This window comes from Crotalus tigris, unplaced genomic scaffold, assembly GCF_016545835.1.
Source record: "Crotalus tigris isolate CLP2741 ecotype Arizona unplaced genomic scaffold, ASM1654583v1 scf7180000018783.1386937, whole genome shotgun sequence".
NCBI classification, from domain to species: Eukaryota; Metazoa; Chordata; class Lepidosauria; order Squamata; family Viperidae; genus Crotalus; species Crotalus tigris.
Genome location: NW_024097198.1, coordinates 984,902 through 1,007,107, shown reverse-complemented (window position 1 = coordinate 1,007,107; position 22,206 = coordinate 984,902). Strand labels below are relative to the sequence as shown.

The 22,206-nt window shown below is 42.9% G+C and overlaps 1 protein-coding gene across 1 annotated transcript; it reads right to left on the bottom strand.

The window, feature by feature from the left end:
• Positions 1-2,106: 2,106 nt before the first annotated feature.
• Positions 2,107-16,024, bottom strand: MLYCD (malonyl-CoA decarboxylase). The gene is made up of 5 exons (XM_039356024.1): positions 15,333-16,024; positions 7,875-7,987; positions 6,959-7,115; positions 6,619-6,768; positions 2,107-3,407 (listed from the first exon to the last, which is right to left on the bottom strand). The coding sequence occupies exons 1-5, from the start codon at positions 15,891-15,893 to the stop codon at positions 2,874-2,876; spliced, it is 1,515 nt and encodes a 504-aa protein (XP_039211958.1). The 5' UTR covers positions 15,894-16,024; the 3' UTR covers positions 2,107-2,873.
• Positions 16,025-22,206: the final 6,182 nt, after the last annotated feature.

Below are 22,206 nucleotides of genomic sequence, written 5' to 3'. Positions count from 1 at the left end.
GACACCAAGAGAAAACTTAAAATTGAAGCCCTACAGAAAGTCCACAACTTATTACCAATTGCGTAGCAGCTGTTCGAAGTACTGACGGATGTCCCCAGGGTTATTTACAATCTGGTTTTTGAAGTTCCAACAGCTACCCCTGCCACCATCCTTGTGATCTCGTGATCAAATTTTGGGGTACTTGGCAGCTAGCTCATTTTGGCAGTGTCCCATGGTCATGTGACCATGCTTTAGCATGCTTTAGCCAGAAAAAAATATTTACTTCCGATTTCCAACAAAAAGGTACAGTGGATCCAATGGATGTGTTTAATGACTGCAGTGTTCGCTTAACAGCTGAGGCAACAGTCATTAAAACTCGAGTGTAATCACGTGGGTGACCTGCTTAATGGCTTAATTCTGGGCTAAATTATGTTTGCCAAGTCAAGGACTACCTATAAACTTCAGATCAACAAAAATCTTGCAACTGCTAAGACAAAATGACAAATATTAACTTTAGCCCACACGTGATTTGACCCACTTTCCATTAGGGCACAATCACACTAAGGTGATGGTCTAATTGTGGTGTTATATTGTTCCACGTAAGCATGTTTTAAGCTTTATTGCTCCTGGAGAGACACTACCTCTAGTAATTATACATGTAATTAGTATTCCTATTGTACAGGGGAAAAAACACTTCAGGACTTCAGTTTTAAAGCCTTTACTATTTTTTGAAATTCTTAACTAGATGGGGTTAGAAACCTTTCTGGTTACAGGTATTGCTTTTTGAATTTTTTTATTCATTTATTTGTAGCTTAATCACTCTGCATAGTGGAGTGCATGAAGAAGTTTTAGACTAAGCCTTTGTTACGGCAATAAAGGTCATACTTTACACCAAGAAAGAGATTGCACTTACCAATCTCTTCCAGACTGCTACAAAGCCAGATTTGGATCAAACATTCCCATCACCAGATACTTTTGGCTCATTTAAGGTCTCTAGCAGAAACGAAAAAAACTCTTATTTTACGAAAAGGGCAAGGATTTCAGATCAGCAGCCACCACATTATAAAGATGTAGTGTACATAAGAGGTCATTAAGCAAATGCACTGAAGATGCTCATGGTGTGATATGATGGAAGCCAAATCAAAAGGCTCAGTGGGACCACTTTACGCTGTGGCTGTTACACAACACAATTATTTTTCAAACCAGATATTTTTAGCCCAAAACAAGAGTACATAAATTTAGAACTAGTTTTCCGAGAAGAAGGGAAAATTATGTCTATTATCTTCAGGAAGACTGTTTTGATGCTGGTATACGGCAGGTGATGGAGAAAATAAAAGAATTTTATTCTGACACTGCTTATTCAGTTTTTAACCAGGCATTACTTCTAATCTCTGAGAGGAAGGGAAAAGGCACTTAGGAAGTAATTATGCCACTTTAGTAATCAGCTGAGATGCCCAGACAGCTAAATATTATAAATTATCATTAATACCTACTGATAAATATAAGTTTTGCACATTGTAGTCCTTCAGTTATTCAATTTCATACAATCTATCCATGAACAAGAAGATAGGGCTGCCAATTGTCCCATTCTAGTTCTGGAACTTCATGCTGGCTTTTCTTTTCTGGTTTTGATTTTCCCTTCTGTGGCCAAATATTAAGATTTTCATGTGCTGACAAAACTACCAGCTTTTTCAAGACCCCACCCTGAGTTGAGCATCAAAACTCATTTATTAATTCCCCTTTAATGCTTCTACTCAGTTATGCTTTTGGTTCCCAACAGGTAGGAACATGCAATTTTAATTAGGATATTAATTAAATGTTTCTTTGCTGATGAATGTTACAATGTCTCCTAGTTTAACTTCATAAATCCAATATGCAATTATTCCTGAAAAGAACTAGAGAGACCCCACCAGAATTTAAGGAAATAACTCAGGAACACCATAAATTTCCTAAGTTAAAACATTGATGTATACATATTAAGGGGAGAAATAACAAACTCTCCTCATTTTGAGCCTAATCTCAGCAAATTGCTAGGTCATCTGTAATACATAGCAGCGACAGAGCCAAGAGAATTGGCTAAAAATGTTAAGGCACAAAACTGTTGAATAATTGTACCATAGGCAAGGGTTCTGTTTGTATGGTAAATCTTAGGTTTTAATGGCCTATGTTTCTTGTTTCCTTAATTTGATACATTTTTTAATATTGTTTCCAAAACCTCTGCAACAAACCACATAAGTCTGAATTGTTTTCATTTGTAAACCATTTATAGCAGCAAATGCTTCCTTCCATGTGAACGTTGCCTCTGTGTTGGAGCCAGACAACACAACATTTCAATGCTTTGTTCAACCAAAGCAGTCAACCATGGTGTCATTTTGTGCAGTGCTCAAGCAGGTGACCCGACCCAAGAATTTAGCACAGCAGAGAAAGGGTGGATAAAAGCAGTTTTTGAAGAAGTGTAAAAACAGGCTGTTTTGTTTCCCCAGTTGGACGAAAATGTCTTCCTTGCGTGTCCCTTTTTTTTAGTAACTCTGATATTGATCCCTCTAATGTCCAAGGGCATTCGGTGGTTCAATAGTGCTGTCAAAGATGCAGATTAAACAAGACTATTGATCTACTGAGAACAAGGGATAACACACTCTTCACAGAAACCACCAACAAGTTGCCACCACTTCTCTGAGGTGAGGTCAACAAGCCTGAGATTCAGCCTGCTGGAAGCACCACAAGAAACCACGTGGTCTTCTTCTCTGGTGACGTAAGGCAGTGAGAACTCAAGACAACTAACTGCAGATCCTGAGGAGATCCATAACAGAGCATACTGGTTCATCAGCAACCCACTTCTTTCTAAGCAGGACCAAGTCAAGATTCCCATTTAGCCAGAACCGGTATTTGCTTGCTCAAAGTTTGCTGTTCTGCTGAAACTGGGACACCAAGGAGAGAACCTGCTCGGAAGCTTTGATCTGCTTAGTGCCACGATAGGTGGCGCTGTTGGCCATCGTGTCCTCCAAGAAGTAGCGATAGTTGACCATCATGCCACAGGAGGCTGTCATGCCACGGGGACTGGTGTCTGCCATCCAGTTCAGACGCCATAACACCGCACCGTTCTGAAGGTGGAAGTTCGCCACTGGGTTGAGCGCGTAGCCGCGGTGCTTCTCTCCGTAGAGATACCAGGCGCAAAGCCTCATAAGGGGCTGCTCTAAGACCCGAACCAGCTTTTCTGATTTCACCCACCCGTTGTTCGCGAAAAGGCGCTTCAGTTTTTCAGCAGCAGGGTCTCCCGTGATCTCAGAAATTTCTCGCAACTCGGGATCTGTGAAAGGCTTTCCCCAGCCCAGTTCATTGGATTGGGAGCACAGCAGCCCAATGAACCACTTGGTGAATCCCGGAATGGGAGACAAGGTGGAGAAGACTTGGATCTGAGGAAATTCAACCTGAGGATTTTCAATGTGTTCAAAACACATACACACACACACAAAAAAAACAAGAGATTTGGGATACGGCTGAATGAGGATAAAAAATCACAACAACAATACCAAACATTTAAAGCAGCAAGCACAAACAGGTTTGAGATGAGGCTATTTTCATCAGCAGATTATTGTTGCATGCATTTCATAACTTCATTTCAGAACCTGGGGAGATACACCTACTGCAGAAGTAAAACATTTCAGCTTAGGAAAATTCTTCATTTCTGGCTAATAAAATACCATCTGCCCAAATACTATACTTGCAATATGAGAAGCAATAAAACTACCTACAAAGCATCTCTAAAGCTTTGATTATCTATTTTTTCACTGGTACTAGATGTACTTTCAAGGATTTTTAATTTTTGTTGGGCCCTAAAAAACCTGTAGAGACACAGATTTGTTCAGCAGATAAAATCCTCCCCCACCCATTTCTAGCACTTCAATTTTAACAACCGAGCAGCTGAACAGCTGTAATACTCAGTTATCTTTCCAGAAACAGATGTTGTCTTTATTTGGCCCTTGTATTTCTTAATTTTTAGGAAATAAATTTGCAACCTTAACATGGATCTTATATTTGGGGAACCCAAGGCAATTTGGCCTCCAGTGTTAATTACAGTGATCATCTAATAGTAAGAAATGCATTTCCTTGTTCCACTTGAGTCTTTTCTCAAACCTTTTTCAATCAGAAAAAAATAATGTGTAGACATCTTTAAATTGTGAAGGGTTCAACTTCTAAATTGCATTTTTTTTTTTTTTTGCCATCTAAAAAAAGGGCATTTTACATAAAAAAATGCAGACACCAGTAGACTGGCCTGGATGACTCAAGGACACCGTGCCAAAATCCCTATTCTTCACAAGTCCATAAGCTGCTGGAAAAATAATTTAGTACTGCATAAAATCAACACGTTGGCCACATATTATCCTAAGCTATTATGTGGTTTGTTTGTTTTTAGCTTCTAAAATATGTGAATTCACTCATTACAGTTTAGTTTTCTGTGTGAACCAATCCATTATAGCTTGTTTAACAAATGTTTTAAAAAAAACCCTGGCTTTGTGTGTATGTGAACTTAGCTTATCTGTTATGTACAATGTGGGTGGCAAATGATGGGGCATTTGTGTTATTCATGAAACACAGAGACCAAATATACTAGCATCTTTAAAAGGGTAGACAAAACATGTCTTGATTAGCAATAAGCTCATCATCAGCCCCGGAACAAATGAGATTTACTGCTCACTTCTGTTGATCTTAAGAGGAGCTTTTGCGACACAGGTAGTCCTCGACTTATGACAATCAAGCCCAAACATTTCTGTCGCTGAGAATTTGTTATGTGAGTTTTACTCCATTTTACGACCTTTCTCACCACAGCTGTAAAGTGAATCATTGTCATAACATGGCTGTTATGCAAATCTGGCTTCCCCATTGACGCTTGCTTGTCAGAAAGTCGCAAAAGGGGGTCACGTGACTCTTGGACACTGCAACCGTCATAAATACGAATCAGTTGCCAATTTGAATTTTGATCACGTGACCGTGGGGATGCTTCAATGGTTGTAAGTGTGAGAAATGATCCTAAGTCACTTTTTTTCAGTGACTTTAAACAGTCACTAAATGCACTGTTGTAAGTTGAGGACTGCCTGTATAGTGGGGCTCATTTGAGACCCAGATAGAAATAAAAACTGGATTAAAAGAGATATTATTGCCACGGCCAAATCTATTCTTTCAGCAATCTGACTGATAATCAATATCCTGTTAAAGACACAATATTCACAAGTATTCTGATTCCCGTTTTAACTTTTCCTCATTCGGTTTCCAAAGGTCAAACTGCAGCTCAAATCTAAAAGAGTTAAGATCTGAATCGCTGCAGTTCAAAAGCCCAGAGCCTGTCTCGTCGCAGTCTGATATATCCGTGACAGCAATAATATAATATGTTCTTTTTCTGGGGAAATTAAAAGTTACAGAAGCTTGAAATTAAGTGATTTGGAATTAATCAAATAGATGAGGGAAAACAAAGCAAATAATGATATATCTTATTTTCCCCACATTGTTTATTCCCCAAAGGATATTTGAGATTCAACCGTGAGAAATGTATTACAATACATTAATATCTAAGGGAATGAACCCCAGCAAATGGAGCAGTACCAAGTAATTTAGTTTGGTATTTAAATGAGTAGGCTGCACTTTTAATAAAGCAAATGCTAAAGCGCCTGCCTCAAAACTAAAGTTTAGTTTATTTATTTATTTATTTATGAGACTTATATACCGCTTTAAGTGCAAGCACTCTCTAAGCGGGGTACACCAGTAAGCAATGTATATCTATATATTTACATTGCCCCCAACAATCTGGGTCCTCATTTTACCTACCCCGGAAGGATGGAAGGCTGAGTCAACCTTGAGCCGGTGAGATTTGAACCGCTGACCTGCTGAACACAGTCCACAATCTTCCACAACCATTCGCGAGTGGTTTCACTCAAGCCCTAACAGACGGTTCAAAAGTCACCCCCAAAAGATTTTCACATGCAATGATCACACGTTAAGTTTTTGGACCGGAACTTCCTGTGCTGTGGGATAGTGTTTCCAACCCCACCCCAAAGCTGGGTACATTGTGTATACAAGTCTCTAATGTTACCCAATTCCTTTCGGTTAAGGAGTGGGATAATATTAACGAATTACCTCAGACTAGAAGAACTCCAAAGTCCTTTCTAACTCTGTTATTCTGTTATTCCACAGGACTGGAAGATTGAGACCTAAGTTCTACCCTCCCACTGAGCTAGAGGGCTCAATTGTCTGACTTGGTTTAAGGCAGACCTGGGCATTTTACTAGGCCACCTCTGGCCCTTTGGCTATCCCGGTTCGGCCCACGTGAGATCACTGGAAATTAAAAAATGTAAATAGGTGTACATCATGCACACAATACAACTGCATTGCTTTTATTCCGAAGACAACTTTTTTCTCCCAATTTATGTATATCCGTGCATGCAAGTTTGCCTATATACCTTCACAATAATACGTTGGTCCTATTGGTTCGACCCTCCACAATGGTCCCAGGAGGAAAATTAATTGCCCATTACAGGTTTAAGGAAACTGCATTTTTTTGTGTTGCGTTTAAAATGCAAAAGCAAAGGGAGGGAGGGAGAAAGGAAATTAAATTAAATTCCAGGGCAACATCCTTTTTTGACCTACTTGCAGTTCTTTGACAACCCGCTTGATGAGGTGCGTCCCAAGCTCCACGCCCTGCAGGCCCTGCTGGGTCAAACTGATTGAGTAGAAAATTGCAGTGGTAATTCTGTCCAAATCTTCTGCTCCTTGCAAGGGAGGCTCTTTTACTATGGCCTAGAGAAAGATTAAGATAATGAACAACGGCCATCTGGGTTCGAATTCAAGCACACTCACATTCCACAGCACGACATTCACAGCAGAGGGAAAGATTTGTCTGCACACTCATATCGGCTCCGACTGTCAACGGAGCACTTGCTCTCTCTCGTGAGTTGCTTTACTCCCAAGTAAAGCTAAAGAACGGTACCTGGATAGTGCTGGATATTTCGTCCGTAAGTGCAACGTGCAAAATGACCAGGGGTTCTCCAGGTATTGCACAGTGGGCGAAATAGTAACACCTTCTGTAGGACCCAACACGGCGCTTCATATCCACCCAATTTCGAACAGGGTGCACAGCTTCACTACTAAAAAATAAAAGAGGATAGAAGGTTGCAGGTTTTGCTGTTCTTCTAAACATGGACAATCCAAAGAGCAACATAACCTTGAGGATGTACATGTGTCAGGTGGCACTAGATCAGTGGTTCTCAACCTTTTTAATGCCGCGACCCCCAACCGGTCGTAAATCGAGGACTACTCAACCGGTTGTAAGTCAAGGACTACTCAACTGGTGCAGCACCGTTTGCCGAATGGGACTTTTGGCGGGCTCAGCAGGGCAGAGACAGCCTGGACAATTCCTATTGGCTTTTGAAAGCCAATAGAATTAGACTCTATTCAAGAGAGTCTATTCTATTGGCTTTCAAAAGCCAATAGAATAAAAGGGAATAGCACAGCTAAGGAAAAGGGGGGGTGAAATGGCAGACTGTGTTGTTTGGAGACCCCCGTGAAATGGTCGTTCGACCTCAAATGGGGTCCCGACCCACAGGTTGAGAACCGCTGGCCTGGAGGAACGTTGTCCATGGGGTTGTGATGGGTCGGACACGACTTCGCAACTAACAACATACATACATTGTCTATCTCTGAAGCTTGTCTTTCTCAGAAAATTTGCAATTCTTGTAGATTTTCACCTCTCTTGACACGGGGGAAGGAGGACTGCATTGTTTGGCGACCCCCGTGAAATGGTCGTTCAACCCCAAATGGGGTCCCGACCCACAGGTTGAGAATCACTGCACTAGATGGTTTTAACTTGGGGAAATGCCACACAGCTCAACAATCTTTGCACTTACTCGCTAATCTTCTGAAGAATCTCGCAGGGAGACTGCCATGTAACCCGTTCCAAGTTTAAGAATCCAGTGGAAAACCATTCAGACAACATGTTCTTTAGGACTCCATTCATTTCCTACGAACAGAGAAGTTATTAAGGCTTCAGCAGCAGGGGAAGTCTGCTCTTGGGTATCTGAGAGATCTCCTCACACAACATCAAGCTCAACTCAATCTAAAAGTTGTTGGGGAAGGCTTGCAGACAATCCAATCTACACCTTTTACTTCATAATAGCACCAGATCTCTAGAATATAAAAGACCTCAGAAGCATTTCTACTGCAGCTGCTAAATTTTAAAAGAATGCCAGAGTTTCAATCTCTAACATTGCCTTGTCATATGCATCAGTTTAAAAATAATTCATGTATATTTTTTTTTAAAAAAATTACTAGTGTCTATGCACAGATGTGGGAGACACAAATATAAGATCTAATCTGAACAGTCTAAGCCAACGGATGAACAAAGAATCATTAAGAGTCTTTGTTGCTAAGATTTTACAAGTTACACTTCCTTATTCCATGACCATACTGCTAGCAGAGATGTTATAGTTATTAATTCCTGAAACCATGAGAGGCTGAACTAAGTGTTTGCAAATTGGATGGAAGTAGAATGGAATAAACAGTTTTTGCATTCATCTTCCATTCATCTCAGTTTAAGCAAGCAAACATAAAATGACTTGCTGTTGTTGTTTTAGAAAACAGCAATTTCACATTAGATTGACAAATGTCCCATTGAAGAAAAGCAACTCAAGTCAACCTCCCCTTTTAAGAGGTTTACTGGAAATAAAAAATGTATTAACATTTTCATGGACTGTGATCTTAGAACAATGTGAGTGAAGCAGAAATATCTGTGGCAATACTTTTACTAAACCAAACAGAAGCGTTAAAACAAAATATACTAGATAGCTTTCTTCGCCAAAACATTTATCTCAAAAAATTCAAAATAAAGGGTTTTATATCATAAAGCATGCTACCGTGTCCTCTAACTTGCTATACTATAGTATTAGATTTGTACACTGCCTCCAACTATTTATGGTTGATCATAAACTAGAGAGGAATGTAACTAGGTTATGTTCTAACCTTCTGGGTTAGAAGAGACAGTTTAAAGGTGGCTTAAAGGTTAAGTGCAAAAGAATGGAGGCCTTTGAACTATGGTGCTGGAGAAAACTCCTGTGAGTGCCCTGGACTGCAAGGCGATTAAACCGGTCAGTCCTAGAGATCAACCCCGATTGCTCTTTAGAAGGCCAGATCCTGAAGTTGAAACTCAAATACTTTGGCTACCTAATGAGAAGGAAGGACTCACTGGAGAAGGGCCTAATGCTGGGAAAGATGGAGGGCAAGAGAAGAAGGAGACGACAGAGAATGAGGTGGCTGGATGGAGTCACTGAAGCAGTAGGCGTTAAATGGACTCCAGAGGATGGTAGAGGACAGGAAGGCCTGGAGAAGTGGTTCTCAACCTTTTTAAAGCCGCGACCCCCAACTGGTCGTAAGTCGAGGACTACTCAACCGGTCGTAAGTCGAGGGCTACTCAACTGGTGCAGCACCGTTTGCAGAATGGGACTTTTGGCGGGCTCAGCAGGGCAGAGACAGCCTGGACAATTCTTATTGGCTTTTGAAAGCCAATAGAATTAGATTCTATTCAAGAGAGTCTATTCTATTGGCTTTCAAAAGCCAATAGAATAAAAGGGAGTAGCACAGCTAAGGAAAAGGGGGGGGGGGGGAATGGCAGACTGTGTTGTTTGGAGACCCCCGTGAAATGGTCGTTCGACCTCAAATGGAGTCCCGACCCACAGGTGGAGAATCACTGGCCTGGAGGAACGTTGTCCATGGGGTTGTGATGGGTCGGACACGACTTCGCAACTAACAACATACATACATTGTCTATCTCTGAAGCTTGCCTTTCTCAGAACATTTGCAATTCTTGTAGATTTTCACCTCTCTTGACACGGGGGAAGGAGGAGTTCCTTATGTCTTTCTTGGTGAATTCTCTCGCTGAAGTGTTCCCTAGAACAGAGGTCCCCAATCTTGGCCACTTTACGACTTGTGGACTTCAACTCCCAGAGTTCCTCAGCCACCATGGTGGCTGAGGGATTCTGGGAGTTGAAGTCCACAAGTCGTAAAGTGGCCAAGGTTGGGGACCCCTGCCGTAGAATTTCCAAAATCTTGCCTGACTCACAAAGCCCTAGCTGCTTGGTTAAATGTGAGGACCCGAGACCAGCATATTCTTGTGCTGTCCATGTTTTATGACTACTTTAACCACATAGGCACTGAAGAGCTTTATAGGCAATGAGATTTTTAAAAGGGCTTAGGGGGACATCATGCCTAGAAAGAAAAGCAAGGTCTCCTTGACACATTAAAAATAGATTTTCCTCCATGATGCCCAGAGGCACTTTCTGTCTACTTTAAAAAAAAAGAATCTTTTTTAGTAGATATTCCATCGCTGAACTCCGCCGGTGGACATGCCTAAACAGAAACACCTGGACCTAGGCCACAAGAATCTATCATCCACCACAAATTCAGCAAGACGACATTTACTGTTTCTTAGCAACTAGTCGCCAAGGAGCAAAGTCATTTTCCTGCACCGCTGCTCTTGATCCCACTGGCTATTTAACCTGAAAATGCTAACCTTCCACGCTGACACCCTCCTACTTGAGGGACATGCTGGCTCCCAGAGTATGAACCCGCTATGCTGGGAGCTAAAAACAAACAAACTAGCTTTGACGACCTTAACCTCTTCATCTTGCAAAGAGGAAAGCTGCAAATCATATACGGTTTAGTCATTTCTCAACACTTCTAATCCCCTGATGACCAAACCAATCTTGTTTATGACCCCCAACATACCAATACTTTGGCGGCCATTCAAATGGCACTGAAAAAAAAAGGGACTTGCAAGTGGTCTTCGCGCTTACGACCGCTGCAGCATCCCCACAGTCGTAGGATCAAAATTTGGGCCCTTGGGAAGAGGCATGTAGTTGCAAGCACGTGGTCACCATTTTCAACCTTTCAATTCAACTTCTGACTAGCGAAGTCCGGTTAGGTCCGGGTCACTTAACAACTATTTGAGTCACTGAACAGCTGCAGTGATTTGTTTAATGAGCATGGCAAAAAAAAAAAAAAAGGATCACAAAATCAGGTGCAGCGCACTTAAATGATTTGCCTTGCTTAGCAATGGAAATTCCGGTCCCGTTTGCGGTCGTGATTCAAGGATTACCTGTATTCAGCTACACACTGCTTAGAAGGGTGGCCATTGTGAACGAGAAGAAATCATGCAAGGTGTGTGTGATTAGAAGTGTGAGAGAAAGATACAGAGACACAGACACACACACAGAGAAAGAGAGAGAGAGAGAGAGAGAGAGAGAGAGAGAGAGAGAGAGAGAGAGAGAACTATTCAGCTCATGGGCTTATTCTATGTCCAGATGCATTGCCAAAGCAACTCACAGGATTGCTCAAGAACCTTGAATGTGGGACAAGGGTTACAACTTTGCAGTGATCTTGTCTAGTGCCCTGTCAACACCACACTCGTGACCTACCTGGGTAACCTCAGAGGATGCTCAGAAAAATACCTCAAAACAATTTCAGCAAAAACATAATTGTTCTTCTTTTCTGGAATATCCTGCAGCCTGCCTTATCTCTAGGCAAACCACAGGATCTTATTTAGATTACACCAAATAAAAAAAAATATTTAGATGATGGACGTTTCAGAGATATACAAAGCTGCCTTCACTGATAACACAGGGCTAAGTAGCTTATACAAAATTTGCCTTTTGAAAAGATTATACAAGTGACAGAAAAAAAACATGTTTAATGCTCTCTGCTTCCGGGACCATTATCGGACTGCTGTGAGGTGATGCAAAAGGGCAGTTTTAAAAAAGAAAAAAAAGCTGAATTAAAGTTATGAAAGTACAAATAAGTTGGTAGGTGTCAATTCCACTCAAATACTCAACTAAACTGAAATATTACACTATCAGATCCTTGCAAGATATTTCTCTAGCCATAAAGAAAACCCCAGAGTTCATCTCTAGGACACAGTCACAAAAGATAACACAAGAAACAAACCACAAACAGAACAAAAAGAAAAAAAAATAGAGATCTGATCATCCTCCGAATTAGATTAAAACTATAAAACTGTTCTCAAACTATAAGGGTCAACTATTCTACATGGTGTACAGAGCAAAAATGATTTTGTTCTACTAAATGCCAAGTACATGTCTTCTGGATGTGCACGAACTATTCTTTTATTATTAGAATTTTTCTCCTGTTAACCTGGTAAGCCACCCAGAGTCTTATGGAGTCACGCAGCCTCTCAACTGTAGAACTGAATAACTTTCACCACAAACCCTATTGAAGAAAAAAAAACAGCATTTGAAGGACACAGCTTGCATAATTATGTAGATTTTGTTTTGTTTTTTAAAAAACAACCTTTCCTGGCTGAAGCACAAATGTTTCTTGCCAAGGCCAAATTTTATTCTTAGCACCGCTATGCCCTGTCTCCCACATCAACAACATGTGCTGTTCCATCACACAGAAATTTGGCACAAATGCATGAACTTTGCTCTAGTTCTGCCTTTTTCAAGAGTATCAAACAGTGCACGCTGCCATACATATTTTTTCTCCAGTTACAAGCTGAACTGTCCTGTTCCCCAATGCACCTCATTCCCAAACAAACCGAGAATATAAAATATCTACAGTTTTGAAACATTTGCCCTCGATGAAAAAGAAATCTTTAGAAATTGCAATCCATCCTGTTACCAAATATCACCTATTTCACTATATACATCCCAAATCTCCATTTGAAGGTTGGGCAGGCCCAGACTGCAGTAAGGCTCCAGTTAGTTGAATTATTACAAACCAGCTTTTGCTCCCTTAAAACAGAACTTGGGGTAGTCTGAATAATCAATCGGATGCACATGGTATTTCGTTAGTGGTTTCATAAAATTTGTGGACAAGACAGCGTAAGTGCTTTAAGACAGGCAAGGTTATTCCTCTTTTGCCTTTGCTAAACATGATTGTGGATTTGGGTAAGAAGGATTTAACAGCAAATCACAGACCCCTGAGCACATCTGGATGACAGTGGCCTATCTCACAGGGCTGCTGTGGGGGTATAAAATGAAAGAAAGTAGTACCAGGGGAGATAAGCTAAGATAAGCTATGTTCCTAGAAGGAAGAAGCCTTAAGCCAGACATGTCAAACACAAGACCTGGGGGCCAGATGCAGCCCGCAAAGTGGTTTCATGTGACCCACGAAGCCATCCCGGGAACAGTGAGGGAACGGCCCCTGCTGCCTTGGCCTCTTCTTTGTGGCAGCCCCTCAAATATCAGAATACTCTTATGTCATCCCTAGTTTTTCTTTTCACAAGACCAGACGTATCCAATTCCTGCAACCGGTCATCATATGTTTTGGCCTCCAGTCCCCTAATCATCTTTGTTGCTCTTCTCTGCACTCTTTCTAGAGCAGTGGTTCTCAACCTGTGGGTCGGGACCCCATTTGGTGTCGAACGACCATTTCACGGGGGTCGCCAAACAAGACTGTCTGCCATTTTTTCCCCCTTTTCTTTGGCCATGCCCCTGGCACCCGGTGATGTATAAGTGGTGGGGGTCACCACAACATGGGGAACTGTATTATGGGGTCGCGGCATTAGAAAGGTTGAGAACCACTGTTCTAGAGTCTCAACATCTTTTTAACATTGTGGTGACCAAAAATGAATACAGTCTCTATCTAGGCCAGGAGCCAATGTACACTTTTGTGGTGGCCATCTACGATATGTGAAGTAGGTGAGGGCCATGTGCTGGCCACTTCCAGGCAATGGTGCATTTCTTCATTCCTCACGAAGGGTGACACCTCCCCAGCTGCATTTCTTGCCTTTTTTTCTCCCTCCCTCATCTCAGATATTTTTCCACTACTCTGTACTTGGGAAGGAAGGAAGGAAAGAAGAGGGAGGGTCTGAGGCAAGTCCTGCCCTGTTGCCCTTTCACCATCCCCTTGCCCCTCTTCCTGGCCTATCCTGGGGGTCTCCCATCCTATTGCTAAGGAAGCTTTGTATATAAAGCCGGGTCTCCTCCCATGGCGAGGGAATGAGCCTCCCTCTGACTTTGCCCTCGTACCCATCATGAGCAACCTGGGTAAGGAGAGCAAGCACAGCAGCAGCAGCCTTGAGGAGGAGGCAAGTGCAGCTGGGTGCCCCCTTGGGGAAGTGGGGCTGGGCTTGGTGCTGCGGGTGCTCGAGGGTCAGGCTCGGCATTGGACCTCTGCTATCCAGGGCTCCCGGCAGTCTGCACCACCATTGAGCCCCCCCGCATGGCCTGAGAGGAACAGTGAGGTTTCTCCAGTGGACCATGCCTTGGCACTTGCCCTGGTCCCACCCCCTTCTGCCAGAGACCCTCAGAACTGTCCCACTCCTGCCCAGGCCCCCACAGGCACCCTTGACGAAAATGATGTAGAGCTGGCCACGCCCACCCAGTAGGCCATACCCACTTCATCCATGCACATCCAGTAGGCCGCACCCACCCTGGCCACACACCCCCGGCTCCCCCCCCCCAAGGAAACCACAATGCTGATGCGGCCCTCAATGAAATTGAGTTTGACACGCCTGCCTTAAGCACTAGATCAGACTGACATTGCTGCAAGAACAGCACTTTCCTGTTGAATCTCTATCTGGCACCATTTCCAATGCAGGCCCACTAGCTGAACCTCTGCACGGCATCATCACCGGAATAGCACTTTCCTACTGAATCTCTACCTGACACCACTGGCAGAACAGTCCCTCCTGCTGAACTTCTACATGGCATCATTGCCAGTTCAGCCCCTCCTGTTGAACATATACCTGGCACCATTGCTGGCACAGCCTCTCCGATTGAACTGCTACCTGGCACCAATTACCAGAATTCCACCTGTTGCACATCTGCACAGCTTCCCAGCTGGAGTAATACCTTCCTGTTGAACATCTGCCCGGCACTACTGAAAGAAGAATCCCTTGTGCTGTGTCCCATTATACTTGGCCAATAAACTATTCTATTCTATTCTATTCTATTCTTATTTCATTCCATTCTATATTTTCTGTTCTATTTTATTCTATTCTTATTTCATTCCATTCTATATTTTCTATTCTATTCTATTCTCTTATTTCATTCCATTCTATATTTTCTATTCTATTCTATTCTGTTCTGTTCTGTTCTATTCTATTCTATTCTGCATTCTATTTCTATTATATTCTCTATTCCTATCCTATCCTTTATTCCATTCCATCTGTCCTATCCTATCCTATCCTATCCTATCCTATATTCTATTCTGCATTCTATTCTATTCATTTCTACCTACTTCTATTCTCTATTACACTGTACTCTGCTCTACCCGGCGCCACACAGCCCACCCACCCACCCGTTGACCCTCTGCCTGCCCCCCCCGCCCCAGCCCAACCCCCGCGCTCTCACCCGGGCCTGCGGGCCGGGGGCCTCCCGCGCGGCCAGCGCCTCCAGCAGGTCCCCGCGCAGCTCCACCAGGAAGCGCAGCCCGCCCTCCTGCCGCGCCAGGTGCTGGAAGAGGCCCCGGTCGCGCGGGGTCAGCGCGTGGCGCAGCCGGTCCTCGGCCTGCAGCAGCGCGCCGGGCTCGCCCTCCTGCAGCCGCAGCACCCGCGCGCTGCCCTCCGCCACCCGCCCGTGCTCCACGCCGAAATCGCCCGCCAGGCGCCGCAGCAGCTCGGCCCGCGCCCCGCCGCCGCCCAGCGACCGGTAGAAGCGCATGAACTCGGCGCTCAGCTGCTCCAGCGCCGCCCCGGCCGGCGCCGCCGCCTTCTCGCGGGTCTCGTAGGGCGGCAGCGGCGGGACGACCCGCCGGAGCGCCTCGTCCAGGCCCGGGTAGGCCTCGGTTGCCATGGCGACGGCGCTAGGCCGCGGCCGGCCGGAAGGAGGAGGAGGAGGAGGAGGAGGAGGGCCGCGCGCGAGGAGGCGGAAGAGCTGCTGCGGGGTCTCCCGGCAACGGCTCCAGGGGCGCATGCTACCCCTCCCCACACCCCGGCCGTGCTTCTCGCTGCCCTCCCGGCCTCGAAGTCCGCTCCTCGGGCGCGGCGGGAAGGAGAAATACTGGACGGATTAGCGGCGGGGGGGGGGGAAGCCTCCCGCCGCCCTCCTTGAAAGGTCGGGCGGACGGCGAAGCGGATTGGTCGCCTTCGGGGAGGGTCTGTCTCCCAGCGGCCAATGAAAAAAGAGAAGGGGCTGGAAGCTGTCAAAGGTGGATGACGTCACCGGCGGGCCATGGTGGGAGTGGCCTCATCGGCGGCGCTGCCGCCATGCTGAGAGTGGCAAGTTGCCCTAGGCCCCGCCCATCGCTGCCCAGATTTAAAGGCGCCTCGTCGGAATACTGGCGCAATAGTCGTGGCTGCGGATGATGGAAGTTGCCCTTCCAAATCCAGAGGCAGGTGGGGGGCAAAGCTAGGGACGGGATGAACTGCAATCTGTATTTCATAAAGCCGGCTTCCCTTGCAGATGTGTCCTGTATATTTATTTATATTTCATATTTCTTTACCGCCCCTCTCCCTGGGAATGATGGAATAGTTGAAAAAACTGGAAATTCTAATGCTATGATTAAAGCCAAACACCATCTTAGGAAAAAGAAAAAAAAAAAGTATTGCACCCTGCGATTTCATGGCACCTGTTTGATCAAATGCACAAAGTTCACCGTTGCCTCTTTTCCCATGTGGCAGCCCAAAACTGCTTCACTTAAATAAAACCCATGCAGCACAAATCATTAAATGTGCAAGCTACTGAAACTGCTTTTCAAATTTGGCCACTTCAAGATGTACAGATTTCAATTCCCAGAATTTCCTAGCTGGCATGGAGTAATTTCAACTCCCAGAATTCCGGGAGTTGAAGTCCACATATCTTAAAATTGAAAAACACTGAACTACAGTAAACCACCGGACTCACATCAAAGGATCTCGCTCAGCAGCCCTGAGCAAAAGCAGACCCACAACTATTTACCTTTGGTCCACTACATTACAAAAACACCACAAAGAAAAAGGCAAGACACAGTGGAGATTCTAGCATGACATTGGAATGTCTTTATTATTATTATTCAACATTTCCTAGGTACCAGATCAGCATTGCCAGCTATGCTATCTTTTGCGATATGGCCAGTAAATGTAAACTATGTGGTTTTCTTGGGTTAATGATTCCTGTCCAGTTCCTCCCACCTGTCGCTATTCAGGGTCAATGCAAACTTGTGAATGTTCTACTACAGGTTGACCTTGATAGCTTAATATATGTAGCTAATAGGGCTGGTAGCAAACACAGCTCCTGTGTACATTATGGAGAGTAACTTAAACTTCCATATCTACTAAAGCCTCAATGGAGTAGAAGGTAGTCCTCGCTTTATGACCATAATTGAATCTGGAATTATGATTTTAAGTCATGCTTATTGTTAAGCGAGTCACCACATGACTGTCTCCGATTTTACGACCTTTTTTGCAGCAGTCATTAAGGGAATCATTGTCTGCAATGAAAGCGGGGGGAGGGGTTTTGCCAGAAACTGGAAGTATATAAGAATTTCCTCCAAAAAATGCATGTTAAATCGTGGTCATGTGGCTGCAGGATGCTGCAAACAGCTCTAAATCCAAGCTGATTGTCCAGTGTCCAAAATGCAATCATGTGACCCGAGGGGCATTCCTCAGATCTTCAAATCCAGGTCATAAGTAACCTTAGGGAAGTCTGTGTAACTTCAGTCACTAAGGGACCAATCGTAAGTCTAGGACTGCCTATATGCAAGCAACAGAGCCAGTGTCCTTTAAAGTGCAAGAGGCACAGAACGTGATATTCTTACCCCGAGGCTCAAATGTGGGACATGTGAATTCAATCCCTGAAGCTCGGGGTCAAACATGCATGTCCTGTTCCTCATCTTTCATGCTGGCCTAAAACCAAAGGGGTTTATTTTTGAAGCATCTGGATATTATCCACAAATTCAACCCAGGTGGACTCTCCTGCCCTCATTGCCAAATCTCTGCTGAGTGTTGCACCCTCTGCAGAAACACCTCCTCAAAAGATGTATCCAGAGGGGCTGGAAACCTTGCTGGCCCCCCACCACCGAATGTGGGCTGACATTTCTCTTTGCCTTTCCCGCTGCCCTTTCCCTCCCTAACCGTCCTCCCCACTCCCTGCAAATTAAACTTCTCTTTGTAGATTCGGGATCAAATTAATTTCCCCCCCAGAACACAGATCGTGGGAGTGAAGATTTCCAAAGAGTTCGTAATTGAGCCCAACCACTTGCAGACTTTTCTGCTGGCAGAAGAGCTAAAATAACAGCTGGGTTCAAGACAGACAAAATCCTGTCGGAACATTAGCCCTCTAGAAGAATGGATGACCCGAAGCCCCTGGGAATCAACGCCTTTTATTACAAGAAGCCTGACATGAAGTAATCAGTTTTGGATTGTCCAGCCTTGACCTTAATATCAACCTTTCTGGCCCAATCTCTCTGTCCTCTGGACTCCAGAAAATTGCACTTCCGTAATGAAATTAGGCGGCGTGGAAAACTTCTCGTAGGCTGGCTTCAAAGTCAACTCCAAAAAGAAAGAAAGAAAGAAAGAAAGAAAGAAAGAAAGAAAGAAAGAAAGAAAGAAAGAAAGAAAGAAAGAAAGAAAGAAAGAAAGAAAGAAAGATTAAGAGGTCCTTGGTGTTCTCTGAGTTTGGTTGATTTCTTGCAAACATTTCATTACCCAAACCAGATAACATCATCATTGCTAGTGATGTTACCTAGTTCGGGTAATGAAACATCTGCAAGAAAATAATCAAGCACAGAGAGCACTCAAGGACCCTTCATTTCAACCCTGAGCTACAAATGCTCTCCTTTTCAGGGGAAACTGGCGTCTGATGGAAATTGTGAATGGGTTCACAAGAAGCAATGTAAGACCATTGATTCATGTTATCCTGGTACAGTGGGGAAACCAAGTCAATTTGCTTGGAAAATAAGGTTTAAGGCTTAGTATTAAAACTTGAGGATCCTGCCCTGCAACCATCTGGAAGACCTCAGATCTGCTAAATCAGATGGGAATAACTGTGTCTCGGAAAAGGGAGGGTGTAGGAATGAAAGTATTAAATTGAAACTAAGGCATGGTTTTCTGGATCATGCTTCTAATGTTCAGAATATACTGCATTACAAACCTTTTGCATCTACCCAAGCGTTAGAGATCACCAAATCTACTAAGTCCAAACTAAACTCAGTGATTATAACTCACCATGGTAAACAAACAAAAAGTTAAAGTCTCCTAGACTTCATACAACTTCTAACCTGACCTGGATTCTTCAGCCATCTACAAAGTAAAGGAACTTCTGTTTTTTTTTTTAAACAAAATTTTATTGAGTTTATATAGATAAGGAAAAATAGGAATAGTAAAGGGAGGGGTGGGGGGAAAGGGGAAGGGGAAAGGAATAAAGGATTTAAGGTAAAGTAAGGATAGGTACAATCACACATTTCAACAAACAAGCTACTGTCCGGATCATAATAGTGAGTAAATATCATATTCAGCCATTTTTACTGTAAGTTTAGACTATAACATATTAAAAACAATTAGTAAACAAATACATTGATCTATTAAATAAACACTACTAATAAAATCTCAAAAAATCCTAACAATCAAGAGTAACAAATGAAAATCAGTAAATTACGAAAAATAATCATATCATCAACATGTTAGTCAGAACTCGGTTAAAAACCAGTCATCTGTTCTAAAATATTGAATCCTTCAAGTTCTAATGTGTCTCTAACCATTGATAAAAATTTTCCCAAGTTATAAAATAAATTGAATCATCTTTTTCTTTCATCTCTAATGTTAGTCTATCCATTTCTGCACACTCTAAAATTTTAGTAATTATAATCTGGTCAGATGGTAAATTCTCATTTTTCCAAAATTGGGCAAATACTATCAAAGTAAAGGAACTTCTAATGAAGGGATGCTAGGTGCCTCTGAAGAAGACCGTCATCTGTGCAGGAGGGACCATTTGCATCCCATTGGCAATGGATGCAAACGTGTGGCTGCACAACAGAAGATCTCAAGAGGTATCTGAATTCTGGAGCTAGAAAGTCTTAGCCAGGAGTGTTCAACCTTGGTAACATTACAACCTGTGTACTTCAATTCTCAGAATTCTGGGAGTTGAAGTCCACATATCTTATAGTTGCCAGAGTTGGAATCCCTATCTTGTCCGTTAATGGGAGACCCAGAGAGAATCTGAGGAGTCTACATTATTGGATTTAACTCCACCACTTTTTAGCATCTCTAGACTGCTAGAGAGGTTTTAGGGTGTTTTGCTTTGCTTTGAAGTGTGTGAGCTTATTACAGCATTAAATAAAAATAAATAAAAGGCATTCTTATTACAAAGAGAGACAAACAGTAACTACATTAGAGGCTAAAGCTGTTAACGCCTTTTTATGACATCTAATTTCTCTTCTACTTCATACTCAAAATCAAAGGCTTTTATTCTCCTTGACACTGTTTCTTCATTGTGTGTGTCAGCCGCTGTGTGCATGTGTCTATGTGTATATTAATGAAGAGGGGTTTTTCCCACTCACACTGAGGCAGACAAATGGTATTGTCAGGGAGACACAGGATTTTGTGTTCCTCTCTTTCATCCTGGCTGGCAAAGCGTTTTATAAAGATGATTTAATGTGCCACGAGGCTAGGTAGCTGCCACGCTTAATCCTTATATGTCTGCTTGAAACAGTTTTCCAAGGCCATTTTTATAGGTTATTCAAAGGAACCGACGCCTGAATCGTCTTGTCTACACCCATTTCTGAATTCCAAGCTGGATTAAAGAATTTGAAAGACCCAACCACATCAGGAATAATCCAGCTTAATCCCCCAGTCCTGTTCATCCACGGTTTGTTTGAGCAAGCCACCGTGATCTAGCTCACACACCCAGAATTGAGTTTTTCCTAATGAGGGGGTCATCAAAGATGAGCCCAAGGATAATTTTCTTTTCTCCAAGTTTTCCATGGGGCTGTCTCCCCATAAAAATGCACGCAGCCCCTAATATTTTCTATAGTTCATAAACAAACCATGGCTGAATTCCTGGATAAATCTTTAGCCGTTCATAGTTTTAAGAGAGGGGGTTCAGTTGCATGTTCAATATTGGGTTCATGTTAAGCATATTTTTTTTTTTTAAAAATGTATTTTATTACTGTGTGCTATATCGGAAGAGGCAGAAACAGAGCAAAATCAATCTAACTCTAAGGTTGATGAAATAAAGAAAGCTGGCTTGACTCATCACATAAATCAAGATCAAAATAAATCATTTGCAGGATGATTTTTTTTTCCCCTAGCCATGTGTGACATATGCTTGGGAGGGGAGGGGAACTTGTCCTGCCCTCCCCCCCAAATAAAATAATCTACATGCTCTTTGTGTCTCTTTCATGACAACTCTCTTCTTTTGCCTCCCTGTGGCTCAGTGTTTTCCCCCAGACACCTATTCCAAATGCCTTCGCTTTGCCTTGTAATTATTCCACAAATTAAGGTGTTTGAAACGAGCTCATCTCCATGGCTTAAATTAAGCTGGTTTTGTTTTCCACGTTTCTTTCAATTATTTCCGCAATTAAAGCTTCTTGGAAACAAAGTGAGAGGCACCAGGGTGCAAAAAAAAAAAGAGACAGAGAGAGAGACAGTGATTTCTTTACCCACATCCTTTTGTTATTCTTGCCATATCTGATTGTTAGATCCTGAAATCCACTTTGGTATTAAAAGGTACAGTGAGGATAGGAACCTCTGCATGGTTTTAAAAAGAAAAATAGCATTTTTTCCCTCTGTGTGTGTCTAAAAACACTGCAAAGATTGACTGGAGAGTACCTAATTATGCAAATCGGTCTTAGCCGAAACTTCTAAAAATGCAAAATCTCCATTTTCCATTTGTAGCAAGTTGTTTTAATCAAGTCAACTTGTTTTGTGGCTCCCCTTTGCCAGGAGACATCAGATGAAGTTTTTAAATATTTTATTAGGATTGAGATGTTCATCTGAGCTACATCTGGAGAACCAAAACTGGAAGAAGTAGATCTTTCATTTGGGATGCTTCAAGAAACTTCAATGCTGACATTATCCAGAATTTGAGTTCTGGAAAGATAGAAAACTGGAAGAAAAAAACATTGGGCTGCTAATAGGATTTATAGTCTTTTTTTTCTAACAGAAGAGAAAGGAAAACCTTCAGAGAAGCTGCTTGCTCCAGACCATCTCTAGATCATGTAGAGCATAAGCTTTTGACTGTCTGTGGAGATTCTCAATCATCCAGGTTATTGTTGTCCCAATGGTGCCTTTTTCCAAAATGCAATGGAATT

Excerpts from the sequence above, each read along its gene's own strand:
- MLYCD (XM_039356024.1), bottom strand. The coding sequence starts at position 15,893 with ATGCGCCCCTGGAGCCGTTGCCGGGAGACCCCGCAGCAGCTCTTCCGC. Across the intron at positions 7,116-7,874 it reads ATTCTTCAGAAGATTAGCGA|TAGTGAAGCTGTGCACCCTG; the intron begins GTAAGTGCAAAG and ends TTTATTTTTTAG. Across the intron at positions 3,408-6,618 it reads GGGTTGTCAAAGAACTGCAA|GTTGAATTTCCTCAGATCCA; the intron begins GTAGGTCAAAAA and ends GAAAATCCTCAG.